The following is a 16,396-nucleotide window of genomic DNA, read 5'->3' as shown; positions in this document are numbered from 1 at the left end:
TATTTCTGTATACTTTGTAATGAATATGAATGAATGAATAATTACACTACAGAGAAATGTATTTATGCTTACTATACTCAAGGAGGCTACTACACTGCAAAGTGAGCGTGATGTCTTTTATGAAATAACAAGTTGGGTTTTGTAGAGTTCATTTGTATTTATAAACTATTTAAATGCCGTATGCGGTGTTTCTATACTGAATTGCGATGACATTTTATTTTTTCACTACGAAGTCTCCCTATAACTAAATAGTTTCGTCCAATGATAAACTGGAGTTACCACGCATGTCCATCATTTCCGAATGCAAAACGAAGCCATCTTGGATTTTCGACGGAGACGAACATTGCCGATTGAACAAAGCATACGAAACTTTTCAAGATAGATAAAAGTCGCTATAAAGTCAATTTCACTACCACCCAGCTCATCAAAGCGTGGAACAATCACCTTTATATATACTCGTTAATTTTTGGCTTGTGTAAAAAGAATTACAATGGAAGAGACGGAAGTTTCCGTACCTGTAAACATCGAGGAATCCGAAAATATTTCCGAAGACTTGCCGAGTGAACAGAATGCCTTTACAACAACTACAGTTGTAGAGGAGGGAGTTAGAGAAACGTCGGAACAAGTTTTTTCTGGGACACCACCTGATATTTTAACTACAGACACTGAAGTTGCAACTACACAATTAATTGCAGTTGTTGATGATGGTTCATTTGATGCATCAGATTTAAAAACTCCTGCAACACCGTGCACACCAGCTTCCCCAGGTCTAGGCGACGATAAACGGACAAAGTATAATTGGGATGATGCCTTCCAACCGCCAGTTTTACCCGTACGTTGTCGCAATCAAAATGCTGAACTACACAAGGCCAAGTTGGGATCGGGTAAGGGGATTTCCCTTTTTTTTATATACACAGTGTACTGTAGTATTAGTAATACTAGGCTAGGCCTACCTATAGGCCTATCATAGTTGTTTATATTGTATTGTTTAATTGTTTATTATAATTAAATTTAAGTTGATAGGCAAACCATGAATCATGATGGCTATAATTTATAAAATTAAATGAAACTTAAAAATGTATTTTTCTCAGATCAATCAAAATATTAATATTTAAATATTTTATTTGAAAAGCATAGGCTAGGCATAGGCCTAGGCTAGGCCTATCCTGTAAAATGTATGTGTTGTAAAGAAATTAGTCTATAATAATCCTAAATGATTTACTGTAGTAGTATTTTATATACATTCTACGTTGGATGTAATTTTGTATTTTTTTTTTATGTTACACATCAGTAGATGTTGAGTAACATCATGTACATTAAAAAAAAGGTATTCATTTAGTAGTTTTAATTAGATTATTGGCTGACGACGAAAGCCTATTTGAAATGTCAGTTTAGATTTGATCACAATTTATTATATTTTAATGGAAAAAGTTTGTCAAATTTAATTAAAGCCACAAATAGCATCCTTCCTATTGATGAAAGATAAACACCTAAGATTTTATAAGTATTTGAAACTTTTGATAGCTTAAAAACTACAATGTACTATACAGTCTACACAGTACTGTACAGTGTGACCAGATCCAGGATGTAGCACTGGGACTAAATAAAATTATTAAAAAATGTTAGTGCTCCCCCATTAAAGAAATCCTGGTTCCTCACCAGTAATCCTGACCTATGCTAAAATTTAGGCTAAATTCATAATTTCCTAAATTTAGACACCTGGGTAAATCCCTTGTTAATGTACAGTAATCTGAATACTGCAATTATTTATTAATTTTCATTTTTGCCCAATTTCATAATTTGGGACTATATTTGATTATATATGGTAATAATATATAAACAAAGGTACAGTATTAAATACAAGGTGTGTCTGGGACACTACAGTATGTAACTTAATAAATAATTATAATAATTAGCTACCCACCAAAGTTAGTGATAATTGATCAATGAAGCAAAGAATACAACATTCAAAGAAAATTAACTAAGGGCCTACGCAGAACATTTATTCTGCATAGCACAAATACATTAGCTCACAATGGATATAGTCCTATAAATTGTAATAATAATATAGAAGATACAGTTATATAAAAATTGCACTTACTCTAGTACAGTACACCATGGCATTTTACAATCAACATTGCATTAAACTAACTCATCTTAAAGGTCGCCGCCGTCTTCGCAGCATTGGTAGGCGGCCAACCAATTTGCCATGTAGATTTATATTCAGGAGATATAATGTTGAATGTTGTATTATGATAAATTACTGGAAAGGAAACAGCATTGATAATGGTTCAATTAGTGCAATGCTGTAGATTAGAATTTATCTATCTGTAAAAAGGGTTTTGTTTTTTTTTTAAACCAAGACTGCAGTTTACTGAAATTTAATTAAAATGGTGAAGAGTAAATAAGGTAGACTGATGATGTCCAATTGTAGTACAATTAGGACTTTCATGGTATAAACGTAAACATTCATGGTATAACTATTCAACCTTTCCTGAGCAGAATTAACTTTTGTGCTGTGGGTGAAAAATGCACACAAGACCTCACAAAAGACAAAAAAAATTATGAATTCAATTTGTATTTATAGGAAAGTAGTTTTTTTTAAAGTATTTCAATTTTTTTTTTATAGTAAACTAAGATTTGCAGTACAGTACCATGTATTTAATCCCTTCAAAGAAAGTTAAAGTGTAAAATGTCTCAATATTTCGCTTGTTCTGTTGAGTATAGATGTTGGAGACATTTTTAGGAGCATTGTACTACAAACCTCTTTTAATTAAAAGTATTTCTACAGCTTTATACTAGATTTAAATATTTGTCTACCTTAGGTTCAAAAGGAAAGTGTATTAAGGTGAAGGATGCTTGGTACACACCGTCAGAATTTGAGCAGTTATGTGGCCGAGGTAACAGTAAGGATTGGAAACGAAGTATCAGGTACGGTGGCCGAACAATTCAGTGTCTCATTGAAGACAGTATATTACATCCGCATGCCGCCTCCTGCACGTGTGCAATTTGCTGCGATGACGAAAGTATGGTATGTACTTTTTGTTTATTTTCAAGTATTTAATTTTGATTGAGGCTTGTAACACTACATTACATGATGTATTTCTGTGAGGGTCCCTAATGATCAGCTTCGGCTGGATGGACCACCCTCGTAAAATATTGTTGAAATAAATAAACAAAAAATAAAACATTAAAGCTTAAATTAAGTTTTCAGATGAATTTAATTTTCAGCTATTTTAATTTATATTACTGTAATTGAAATAAAAAATGTATTACTGAATTTATTACTTAGATAGTGCTGTACAGTTTATACGGAACACAGATAATATTTTTTGTCCACCGGGTGATCTTCTAGTGTAAAAATCTCTAAGTTTCCAGAAAATAAGATTTTTTCTTAAACTCTGTCTCCACTATCTATCAAACTAGTTTGACAAAAAAAGTGTGATATGCCCAAATATGGTAGTGATATGCTCAAATATGGTAGTGATATGACATCATCATGTCCATATATGGGCACATCACATTTTTTTGTCACATAAAGTTTGATATTGTAGACAGAGCTTTAAGGTTCTACAATTATCATCATTATGATACAATCTCATTTAACATTTAAATCTAATTTTAGATATCTACAAGTACGTAATCTAATTAACGTCACTTGATAAGGGAGTGAAATAACTTATTTTTTGTTCTTTTTGCAGCCTGTAATTTTCAAAAAATCTTTTCAATATAAATTTATCTTAAACAGTCAAACCTTATTGGTGAGGTGTGTTGACTTAATTGATTTGATTTGAAATTGATTTTAAATCTCCCAATATTTGCTGCAACTGAAAAATGTCTAGATGTAAATTTACAGCAAATAGTACTAGCCTCCAAGATATACACTATTCATTCAGTATGAATACATTATTACAGTAAAGAATCACACATTCATAGTATTACTGTACCAACACTACAAGGTGAAGGTCATATAAACTGCCCTCCTTTCTAGTACTACAGTAGTCATCCTCCATAGCACCTTTACACCATATTTTTTTATCATTATCATATTATCACTAGACCACTAGAGTGATATTTTATTTTTGTATTTTTAATATTTTGTCACATGTGGAGCTTAATGGAAACTAGTTAAGTTGGCTTTGACTAATGGTGTCTGTGGTTTTGTCTTTAATGATAATACCCTAAAGAGGTTTTGTCATCGTTTTAAACATTGGTCATCATTTTTAAACAATAACCAGTATTAAAATCATTATCATCATTGTTTAATCATAAAATAAATAATATAATCATCAGAATTAATCAATTCATTAACATTTTCTTTTTCACATTCTATCATTCTCATAAACATTTTCTTCATCATTTTCGTCAACATTTTTGTTCATTACTTTCATCAACATTTTCTTCATCACTCTAATCAACATTTTTGCTATCATTCTCATCAGCATTTTATTCATCATAGTTGTCAACATTTTTTTCCTTAACATTCTCATCAACATTTTCTTCCTTAACATTCTCATCAACATTTTCTTCCTTAACATTCTCATCAACATTTTTCTTCATTGTTTTCAACAAATTTACTTTTCATCAACAATTTCTTCATAATTTTTTCAACATTTTCTTCATCATTTTCATCAACATTTTAATCTAATTATTTTTTAAATGATAATATTTATTATTTTGTGTGAATATTTAGACTGGCCCAGTGCGATATTTTGTACCATATAAAAGAAAGAAGAGGGATGAGCTGGATACACCATCAACACCAACTGTAAAGAAACCAAGACCAAAACTAAAAGATGGTAAGTACAGTTAAGCTCTGTCTACACTATCAAATTAGTTTGACAAAAAAAAGTGCGATGTGCCCAAATATGGTAGTGATATGCTGAAATATGGTAGTGATATGACATCATCATGTACATATATGGGCACATCACATTTTTTTGTCAATCAATAAATCTTATTACTTCCAATCTGAATTCAAATGATTTTAATTACTGTACTAAAGTTTATACTGTACACCCACGCCAGCAAGAGATAAAGTACAGTTCTAAGAGGCCCACCACAATTGGCTATACACTACAGTACCAACATAAATCATTTTGGATTAATTTGGAGTGGGCGCAAGATGGCCTATTACCTGATTGCGAAAAAAGAAAAGGAAAATCCATCCATTAATAGAGGGTCACCATTCTACTGTATCTCAACTACTGTACATGTATCTCAAGTCAGTAGAAGACTTTCTTGGTGTTTTACAGTATATCATAAAAAATGACCCTTGAAGAACACTTTAATAGGTACTAATGTGTGAAGGTTTGTGTGGCGAAATCAATATGTTGATATAAAGTTGACACCACGTATTATTAGTTCATCATTCTCACTTCTGAGGACAATCAAAGTATATCGAGAAACTCAACAGTTCTTTTCAGAACTAAATATATGTGATTTCAATATTGCCTTTTTTGGGATTATTCAACAATGCTTGGTTAAAATATAAACATCCTGAGTGAACCTCTTGCAAAGTACAAATTATGGTTAGTAAATGTTTATAAACATGCTCAACACAAAATATTTGTACAATATCAAAGGGTAAATGATGATGTCATTTTTAAAAGGTCAAACACGTTGAAGACATTCTAGGTTTGTTAAAACTGAGCGAAAATAAAATTGACATTTTAATGTTGCATGCTTCAGAATGTTATGAAAACATAAAAACAAGATGTTAATATTATGTGACTTAAAAATGTCAATTGTTAAACTTGTCTTGCCTATGGGCAGTATGTTGTTATAGCTACTGTAGACTACAAAAAAAGGGCAGTTGTTTTATGTACAATTTATCTGAAGACAACTATATGAATTTAGTAGGATTTCTCATTTTTACATAATAATAGAGTATGTGTTGTATGCACACAGTTAAAACTTGGTATAAATACAAAGGATATGTTTGAACTGCAAAATTTCACAGTAAAGTGTCCTTTGAATAAAGGTGTCCCAAATGAGGAGTTCTACTGTGTGTTGAATTTATTGAAAATGTTAATGTTATAATATTTACAATACTAATTATCTGGTGGCACTTGACAATAAAGAAATACAGAAAGATGGGTTCAATTCCTGATAAGCACAAGTCCACTCAGCTGTAAATGAGTACTGATTAAATACTAGGGAGGATTAGGCAGCATGGAAAGGTACTGGCCACCTTACAGTACCTTTATTACAATGAGCTTCTAACAGCTCATTCCCCTACGTTCATAATGAACACAGGACTTGCCTTTAATTAAATATATTATATCATATTTTTATTATAGCTGCTGAAAGTATGAGGTCATTTAGTTTAGAGAGTAATAATGGTCTGGACACCCCATTGCTGACCCCTGTAGTTCAAGTGTACCCACCATCACCACCAAAAACCCTAATTGTACTACAACCGGATCAACATTGGATTCATCTAGAAGAGGTTGGCAGAAAGTTTTTTTATTTTTACCAAATAATCATTGTTTTGCAACATATAGCTAAGAAACTATAAAAGGTGATAAAAAATATGTATTGTATGTAAAAATGGTAATGTTTTCCAGTAACAGAACAATAGAAACTGTTTTCTTTGGTTTTTAGCAATGCTATCACTGGTTTTATGTAGATGAAGTGAAAACATGGCGCTAGACAGTTGTGTGGATATGTTTAGTAATTACCGTATGAAGGAGTTATAAAGAAAATAATGCCTACCCTGTACTTGACTCTGTTGAAATTAAATTAATTGTGAAAACTATAAATATAATATTTGGTTAAAATAAATTAAAATAACTCTGACTGTCTATAATATAGTATTTATGATGACAATTAATCTTTTTTATTAAATTCCTAAATTATCTATTACTGATCTGGGTATTTTTTTCAGGAATGATATTTTATAAGATGAAAAAAATATTGAAAATAGTTTTAAAAAATATTTTTATTCTACAAATTGTTAACTTTGTAAATGATATGTTTAGCCATTTGGCTATTTTTTATATGTTTTTATACCTGAATAAATAAATTAAAGCAAAAGATGAACAAACAGATGAGAATTGGTCGTGGGCTCAAAACGACATCCCTGATTATACCCAACTAAAACCTCATTACCATAAAAGACGGAACTTCTTCCAGTCATGAAACATGAACAGTAGAGTACTTTAAGAATTAATAATATATATTACTCCACTACGGTGGTTACTACTGTTTATGTTTTGTTAGCACAATGTTTCTACTGTTTAACCTTCGTGTTTATAAATCTGGCAATACAATTGAAAAAGTATTGTAGCTTAATTTTCAGGCTCTCATTGTTGTAATTCCTAGAAAATCTTTTGAAAAGGAAATGGGGTTTTTTTTGGTGGTTGAATGAGCAACAGAAATTGGTTGTTGGTGTATTTAGGTTCTAAGGGCAAACTTTACCTGGTTACGCTGTATTAGGTAATATACAGTATTACAATTTATTTATTTTATTTATTTTATTTTATAAGGTTTACTATATTACTGTATAAGGTTTACTATAGTATAAAAATGGATATAATATTTTAAACAACATAATATTGAAGTCAAAGATACAGTCAATGCTCTCAATACAGTACAGACGCCCTTGAGCTGTCTACCTAATTTGTCTGGTTTTAGGAAAGTTTTTGGTTTTCAGCTATCAAAAAAGTTTATTATTAGTATATACCAAAAATAATGATAATACTGTATATACACTTGTTTTCAGAATGATTTTAATAATAAGAAATAATTTTAAACTTGTAAACATCACTGCAAGAGAATTTAGATTTCTTAAAAAGTTTCTGATAGTTAGGAACATTGACTTCAACATTTTTGTCCTGATTTTGCCCCATTCCAATGGTGGGCTTATAACTGAGTTAATAGTCCATAAGGCTCTGTCTACACTATCAAACTATTTTGGAAAAAAAAATGTGATGTGTCCAAATATGGTAGTGATATGCCGAAATATTGTAGTGATATGACATCATCATGCCCTCCATATATGGGCACATGACATTTTCTTGTCACATAAAGTTTGATAGTGTAGACAGAGCCTTAGTAGAAATATTATTAAAGGTAATAATTAATTAAATAAAAATAATCATTTATTATTTCAAAGGTCAATAATATAATGGCATTGGGGCTTTGTGGCCTTATGATTACAAGAAGGCATATTATGAGCTTAGATGAGTTAGGGATCACCTTGTATGGATGCTGCCATGTGTGGGTTGCGGGATTCAATCTTATCATGTTGTTCTATAATCCTCATTATGTCAGATAGTTTAAAGGGACAGTCGCAGCAATGGACTAAAACTGAACCATGGATGAAGAATAGATTATGGTTGTGGAAAGAGATATGCTTTTGTGACAATTTATCTGTACACTGCCACTAACAGTAACACCTATCATGTAATAGCCAGAAATCTTCATTATGTTGAGTCATATTAAAGAGACAATACCAACAGTTTTTTTAAATATTTACTTTAATTATAAAATGACATGAAAAGGGATGGATTTGACATTGTTATTTACAGTATAGTGGTACAATCCTACTAACACCCATCATGTGATTTCAACTACATTAAAGGGATAGTAACAAACAGCGCTCATTTTAAGTTTACTACCATTGATAGAGACTAAATTTCCAGTTGAATTGAAGGAGTTTTCACTGTTATTGGTACAATCCCTATGGCACCTATGTGAGCCATCAATCTTTATTATAAACATTAAAGGTGTAGCAACAATATAATTTCTACTTTTAATAAAAAATACACAATATTTCAAATAAAAATACCAGTAAAAACTGTAGGCCCTGATTCGATTGTTGCTTTTTGTATAATTGTATCAGTCTTTAAAAATTCTATATACAAATTATTTTCTATAACGTTTATATATTGTCTGATAGTGATACTTTTCTAATGTTTTTCAACATTGTTCTTGTATTTTAAACTGCAGCTGCACTGTATTAACAAAGATTTTCTGATTTTTCATATGAATTAGACAAATAAAAGATTAATTGAATTAAAGTGTTGAGTGTCTCAAATCTTCCTTCCTAACTATCTAATAATCCATTGATGTTTTTTCAGTTCATTTTGACTTATTCTCTGTTTTTTTTAGATGGCCAACACTCTTCTTCAACAAGCACAACAGCTAAAAAACATGGTATTACAAATGAAAACAGAGTGTATGACGAGCAAAGAGTCATGTCTTGCTCAAGCTAAAATACAATTTGAAGCAGAAAAAAAAGAGGTAAATAATGACATTTGACATATTTGGGGTCATAGGTTAAATAGTAGATAGTATCAGTATCGATACTAAAATATAAAAAACATAAACAATGTTTTTATATCACAGTAATTGATATCAATTATGTATCAATGAGTTTTCAATGGACTGCTCTATATATCTTGTGTTGTGGTCAAATGGACTATACAGTAATGTACTGTACCCTCATGGTATAGTAGATGTTCTGTATCTTATTGTAATGTGGTCTACTTTATCAAAATTCATTACTTAAATATCAAAGTCCTTGAAACAGCTACTGTGTAATTAATACTAAGAGGTCATTCAACTTTTCTTTTATTATAAAAATTATTTTTTGTTGTATGAAACAAACAGGCAATATTACAGGTAAAATTAGACAGTCAAATGCAGCTATCGAGGGCGCTAATGGAAGCACGAGCAGAGAAAGACAACGCAGTATCGCAAGCATTGGCTCACGCAAGGGCGGACAAGATAGTGGCTGTTGCGGAGGCTAAATCAGCGCAACTTATCAAGGTTGGTGTTTTGGTTTTTTTATTTTTCAGCAGGAAAGACGAGAAGCGAGTAGTGTATGATTATAAGGTTGATTTCTTTTAATCTACATCACGCCGAGATAACTGCCGAGTATATAAAAACAATATCAACAAAACGAATGCAGCTGATTGGCTGTATTCATCAATCACACTAACCATACATAGAGTATATTTCCTTTGAGGATTTCCCTAAAGTGGTATATTCATGAGATAGAGAATTTCAAATTTTAAGGGTATTTCCCGAAGCCTGTGAGTGTGGTCAATGTTGAATAAGGCTACATTCCCTGGGAATCAACTCTGGTTGTGACCTACTACCTACTATTGATGTAAAAAACATCTTAAATAAAGTCTCAAAATGAGATTACTTCATTATTTGACAATTTAACCAGCTGTTTTATTTAATACGAAAACTCTCCATAAATCCTTAAGAAAATTGATCATAATATTTTATATATATTTAATATTTTATATTGTCTGCACAACATAGCTTTGCAGTGTACCATCATGATAGCGTGCAAGGCTACTGACCTTTTAATAATTAATTGCCTAATATAAATTTGCAGGCAAAGATATTTTCATACGCCCACACAATCTGTTAGGCTTTTTATAGCCACTATCTACCAAAATACAGATAAAATACAAAAGTACAGATTGCAATGCATTGCATGTTGAATTACAGTGTCTGATGTAGGGAATGAAGGCTGTTCAGGGAGGTTGGTACTGTACGTTACAAGGGGAAATGAAGTCCATTTGGTTACCCTTTTTTGGCAAGGAGGAGGGGAATGAATTTTGTGTGCTTGAATCTGTATAAAATTGATCAAACATGTTTCCAGACTGTTATTACATTCAAATTGTAAAACCGTTACTACTGTATGTAGGAGGCACTTTGCTACCGTATATACTCGGTTATAATCCCACTTCAGGTCTAATCCCACCTCCTACCAATTTTGTGTTTGAGTGGTGGGGTGGGATTATACCAGAGGATATAAAGTACTGTATTATGAAATACTAAGTATAATACTACTGCATTAGTGAATTCTGAATTTTGAAATATGGACCACAGGCCCTAAAAATGATAAAAAAGTGATAAATTTAACCTAATGTCCTATCATTTCTTGATTGATTGTATTGTGCTGTATATATTTAGGTAGGTATGACCAGTACCTATCACTATAAATGAATGTGAAATTAAAATGTGATTTTCAAATTTTCTGTTAATTTCAGACGTGTGTAAACTGTGGCAGAGAAGCGATGAGCGAATGTACAGGGTGCCACCAAGTGAGTTACTGTAGCAGCTTTTGCCAACGTAAAGATTGGGCGTCGCACCAACAGACGTGCGGACGACGGAGTCCATCCCATTCACCGATCCCCCTCACAGAACCACCGCTGGGAACCTGTTACGTGGAGGTTGTAGAAAAAGAAGTCGACTAAATACTAAAGAAATACTTAATGTATCACAATATCTGAAAATGTTTCGCTTGAGAACAGTATGCATGTTGATATGTGAATGTATAAATGCAGCTAGGCTAACAGATAACAAACACCTGTCAATCATGGGTCACATGTTCTCAATATCATGAATATTCATAAACTGACTAAAAGGAGTAATTGAAATGCAGAAATGTACCACCTTGTGTAACACATGTGATGTTGTATCACAGAATTTGCCTATGATACTGGCCAAATTCAGATACAGTACAGACAGGTGCTCTATAACAAGAAAATTTCCTTTTTTAAATATGGCATGCAATACATCAAAGTTCAATTGATATTTATACTGTAAACCTAAACCTATTAAAGGTTGCATTTAGCTGTATATGTATAATTTATCACATTTTACTGTGTATGAACAATCCACACAAGGCTACCAAATAATATTAATTTATATTAATATACTTGGTGAGGTTATGTCATGAAAAAATATTAATTTAATTAATCACATTTTATGAGAGAGAAGGATCAATAATCATTTGGTAATATACAGTAGCATGGTTGGTTCTATTTGAAATTATTCGTTTAATTAGCCTAATGTCATTGAAATAAAAAAAGGACAATTTTTACATTAATTGACCTTTGACTGATTGTGCTTAATAAGATTATGACATCACTCTAAGATAGTGTAGTAATGCTTTAGAATAATGTAGTGGGGGGGGGGGGGTGTCAGGGGGTAGAACATTTGACGAAAATTGGAGATTTACTCTGGTTGCATTAACATTGGATTTACCAAAGTCGTGTACAGTCTAAATTTAGCTTAAATTAGAGGGGTGGGCTTATACTCAAGCATGAGCTTATACTCGAGCATGGGCTTATACTCGAGCATGGGGCTTGTAAACAAGGTCACAAATTTTAAAACAAGACATTGTGGGCAAGATCAAGGGTACAATTTATAACATTATTTTTTTCAGTATTATTTGTCTAACAACATAAATGAAGACGCCGTGACTATGTTGAGTACAGTAACTTCTTTGGTGGTTAAACCGAATCTTCCACAATTGACATTTTTGTATTGCCCAAACTTTACTTTAATAAATTAAACTGTTCTTTTTATATTTGCCAACTAAAGAGGACAAAGTTGAAAAAAAAATGATTTTTTTTTAAAGAAGCAAAGCAAATGTAAAGCGATGCTGTAAATAAATACAAAATACTATTTTATGTGTTTGTCTTGTTTTTTTACGTCTTTTGCATATCAAACAGTTTTAAAAACCAGCCTCACTCAAAACTTTTAAATGCGCCAAAAGTGTATTTGGGGCGTTTCATTAAGTTCCAATCCATTTTGAGGGAAGTTTGTTTGTTCGTGTACAAGATATCTATAAAGTTCTTGCTGAATATCGAAATGTTTACCCACAATCATCCACTATGTATAAACAGTGCCCTCTAGTTTATATTATACACTTTATTATTACAACAGGTTTATTTAAATTATTGGAATTCATTTATTTGCATTGTCATAGTTAAAAACCTTATTTTATCTGTCACCCAGTTGCTTTGTCACCTCTAGGCCTGTAGCTTTGTCACCCCTGGGCCTAGCTTTGGCAACCCCTGGGCCTGTAGCCTTGTCAATCCCTGGGCCTGTAGCCTTGTCACCTCTGGGCCTGTAGCTTTGTCAATCCCTGGGCCTGTAGCTTTGTCAATCCCTGGGCCTGTAGCCTTGTCAATCCCTGGGCCTGTAGCCTTGTCACCTCTGGGCCTGTAGCTTTGTCAATCCCTGGGCCTGTAGCTTTGTCAATCCCTGGGCCTGTAGCCTTGTCACCTCTAGGCCTGTAGCCTTGTCAATCCCTGGGCCTGTAGCCTTGTCACCTCTGGGCCTGTAGCTTTGTCAATCCCTGGGCCTGTAGCTTTGTCAATCCCTGGGCCTGTAGCCTTGTCACCTCTGGGCCTGTAGCCTTGTCACCTCTAGGCCTGTAGCTTTGTCACCCCTGGGGGCCTGTAGCTTTTTACTATAACCCAGCAGCTTTGCCAACTCCCAAGAGCACCCAGTAGCATCACTCTGGGCTTGTAGATTTGTCACCCCTGGGGGCCTGTAGCTTTTTACTATAACCCAGCAGCTTTGCCAACTCCCAAGAGCACCCAGTAGCATCACTCTGGGCTTGTAGCTTTGTCACCACAACCAATTGGTTTTGTCAACTTCCAAAAGCACCAATCAGACTTCTGAATTTTAGCAACTACGGCCTGCCAAGAAGCTTAATTCTAAAATACTTTGAGAATCGGTTGTCAGCTTCTCCAGATGTTGAATGATGGATTACTTTTATGATACGTTGAAGGATCTTCTGTGAGAGATCCAAGAACATCTCCAGTATTGGATGCATACTGCTGTGGAAAACAAAACAAGACAATCTTTGGATTTGAAGTCTGTACGATGAATTAATTTCTTGATTGAATTTGAGCAGAAAATTAAGAAATTTTTGTTTCTTATAGAGAGTTAAGTACAGTACTAAAGTAATGGATTTTTCCATGGACCACAGAAAACATAACTTTTTAAGATATCATGTACATAGTGGGGGTGGGTGGGGAGGGAAAACATAACCTATTCCTTGGCAGAGGTAATATAAGTAATATCATAAGTTAATTTGAAACTAATAAACAGTAACAAAAACAGTGAAGAAAAATAAATATTAACTTACCGTATTCATGTCGCCACGGTCACGTCTTGATTGTCCTTTCATGACATATGCGGAACCAGGTCGTGAAAAATGTGCGTAATCGGACTTGGAAATAGTTGGGTCATTATCTTTAACCTAAATAAACATAAAGATCAAAATTTTAAAAATAAAAAAATTCGGAAATATCCTTTTTGTACCATTCTATAATTGTGTGTTTTTTTTTGTTTTTTTTTTAACCATATTTAATGAGGGTGATCCATCCAGCTATTGCTGATCATTAGGGACCCTCAGAGGTTCACAAGACAAACATATACACAAGATGCTCTACATAAACAAAGTCTTATTACAAGTCTTTGGGAGTGGAATAATTTGGTCCTTAGAAAAAATCCTGACATGTGACGGGACTTGAACCCAGGACCCTTAGAGTGGTAGCCAAGCATCATAACCACCAAGCCACAACTTTTATATTGTCAACCTTTTTAATGATGTCCATTTCAATGAGCTGTTGCTTTCGTGTCCGGCTGCAACCCTCGGCTTCAAAGAACGGCCATATTGTGTCCAGAGCTGAGGCAAAGTCCGCAGCTGTTCTGAGTTTTAAAAAAAAGAAGAAATCATTTTACAAAGTTATTTTGGTGTTCAAAATAGATAATTTGTCTCAGTGTTCATGAAAGTTTCTGTCAATGTAAAACCAGTACTACAGCCAATCTGGAATGGTGGCTGATGGGTGACCAGTAACCTTCCAACCACCAGATTGTCTTTACTTACCATTGCCTAGTGTGATTAGTGGGTATACAGTATGTTTGTTGACCAGTGGCCTAACCTGTCAGTGGCTTAACTTGGGCAGTCAAATAGTTTAACTACATGTATTACTGTATATCCTTTGGTATAATCCCAACCTCCTAGAACACGAAGTTTGGCCGACTATGGGAGGGTGGGACTATATCCAGACCAAAAAACAATACTGGGACTATAACTGGAGATATGCCTGTTTATGAAGTCAGACATAAAGTAGGGGGTGGGATTATACCAGAGGATATACGGTAATCCTACCTTCCCTTGCTATCCTTCAAAGCAAGATTTGGTTTAAAATTCATTAATTTCATAATGACTCGTCCGTGGTCTTGAAAGGCAGCACAGTGGCAGGCTGTCCATCTTGTACCTCCATTGCATTGGTTCACATCTGCCCTGTATACAAAAATAACAGATATTGAATTTACAGTTGTGACCTTTTCAAACCATGCAAATTGCAACACTATAATTGTACAGTCTAGTAAAAATCTTTTCTAATAATGTATACAGAATAATTTATTTGCATCTAATGTTGCCAGTTTAGCCTATATTCAATTGCATTTTCATTTTTGTATACCGAGCTTTATAGACACAAACAGCTTTTTTTTTTGGTGGAAGGGAAAGTGTCATTGGCAGAAAAAACCCCATCAAATGTAAGCATCCTGCCTGGGGGCTTGATAGGGGAGTATCATCTTAAATATGCTTTTCTGCATTACCCTTGTTCCAATAGAAATTCAACGATATCACTGTAGCCCCAAAAGGCAGCATTGCATAAAGGTGAAAAACCATCTTTAGAACGACCATTGATGTTTGCTCCTCTTTGTATTAGACTTTGAACTAGCTGAAAAAATGAATTATGAATGTTAATTGTTAGCTTAATATAAATTAGAATAACATAATTTATTTTTTTATTTTTTTCTCTTTGTGGTTAAGTATTTAATAAAAGAAGTTTGTACAAAGTCTCACCTAAAACCATGAATCTTTTTTTTAAAATAAAGATACTAATAGGGCCTAGGCTAGGTAGGCCTAGGGCCTAGGCCTACACAAAAAAAACCTAATAGGCCTAGGCCCTAGTAATATTAAATATAGTATTTTAAAAGCCTAGGCCTTAGTATAGGAAATAACAGCATCAACTTGCTCTGCAGACTATTCCCTTACCAAACCTAGGCATGTGGCCCACACAACTTTCTTCCCAACCACTAACTTAACTAGCTAGTACTATTACTAAGTAGGCTCTCTAGCAAGCATATTATATAGGCTACTCTATCTAGCCTGGCCCTAGCTAGGCCTACCTAGCTAGCTAGGCCCTAGCTAGGGCCAGGCCTATAGGCTAGCTAGGCCTTTGTAGTAGGCCTAGGCTATTTACTTTTACTACGTATTATTCGTCTGGATCTTAGTAAAAGTCCTTTATAAGTCTAGATATGCCTACACTAAAAAAAGAGTTAAAGTTAAAACAGCATTCTGTACATTTTTATTGCCTGTTGCAGCAGCCGTTGCTAGGTCCATGGACGCTGCCATCTTTAATTGATTGATGATTGAATGGTGGCGCTATACCTAAAATAATGCGGATCACAAAAACCCAACACTTTTACCAAATTTTACTCAACAGAAATATAATTATTATATTATATAAAAATATATTTATTACATACATACATTATTAATATATACAAATGCTTCGTGGAGCAATGATTCTATTTATTTATAACATCA

At 33.4% G+C, this 16,396-nt stretch overlaps 2 protein-coding genes across 2 annotated transcripts; one reads left to right on the top strand and one right to left on the bottom strand.

Annotated features, from left to right (window-relative positions):
* The first annotated feature begins 328 nt into the window (after positions 1-328).
* On the top strand, positions 329-11,910 carry LOC144837115 (deformed epidermal autoregulatory factor 1 homolog). Its single transcript, XM_078692125.1, has 7 exons — positions 329-884; positions 2,826-3,031; positions 4,694-4,799; positions 6,303-6,451; positions 9,118-9,249; positions 9,619-9,777; positions 11,019-11,910. The coding sequence occupies exons 1-7, from the start codon at positions 491-493 to the stop codon at positions 11,223-11,225; spliced, it is 1,353 nt and encodes a 450-aa protein (XP_078548251.1). The 5' UTR covers positions 329-490; the 3' UTR covers positions 11,226-11,910.
* Positions 11,911-12,560: 650 nt separating this feature from the next.
* On the bottom strand, positions 12,561-16,201 carry LOC144837107 (uncharacterized). The gene is made up of 6 exons (XM_078692114.1): positions 16,151-16,201; positions 15,400-15,524; positions 14,945-15,079; positions 14,370-14,481; positions 13,916-14,029; positions 12,561-13,604 (listed from the first exon to the last, which is right to left on the bottom strand). Exons 1-6 carry the CDS (start codon positions 16,199-16,201, stop codon positions 13,506-13,508), a joined length of 636 nt encoding a protein of 211 aa, XP_078548240.1. The 3' UTR covers positions 12,561-13,505.
* Positions 16,202-16,396: the final 195 nt, after the last annotated feature.

This window comes from Antedon bifida, chromosome 1 (assembly GCF_963402885.1).
Source record: "Antedon bifida chromosome 1, ecAntBifi1.1, whole genome shotgun sequence".
Taxonomy (NCBI): Eukaryota; Metazoa; Echinodermata; class Crinoidea; order Comatulida; family Antedonidae; genus Antedon; species Antedon bifida.
Note: the sequence above shows the minus strand (reverse complement) of the source record. Positions and strands in the feature narration are given on the sequence as shown.

Bases quoted from the DNA above. Each gene is read 5' to 3' on its own strand.
- LOC144837115 (XM_078692125.1), top strand. From the start codon at position 491: ATGGAAGAGACGGAAGTTTCCGTACCTGTAAACATCGAGGAATCCGAA. The intron at 885-2,825 runs GTAAGGGGATTT...TGTCTACCTTAG, and splicing joins CAAGGCCAAGTTGGGATCGG to GTTCAAAAGGAAAGTGTATT. The intron at 3,032-4,693 runs GTATGTACTTTT...GTGAATATTTAG, and splicing joins GCTGCGATGACGAAAGTATG to ACTGGCCCAGTGCGATATTT.
- LOC144837107 (XM_078692114.1), bottom strand. From the start codon at position 16,201: ATGGCAGCGTCCATGGACCTAGCAACGGCTGCTGCAACAGGCAATAAA. The intron at 15,525-16,150 runs GTACAGAATGCT...TCATTTTTTCAG, and splicing joins CTGCAACAGGCAATAAAAAT to CTAGTTCAAAGTCTAATACA. The intron at 14,030-14,369 runs GTTGACAATATA...ATGTTTATTTAG, and splicing joins AAATGGACATCATTAAAAAG to GTTAAAGATAATGACCCAAC.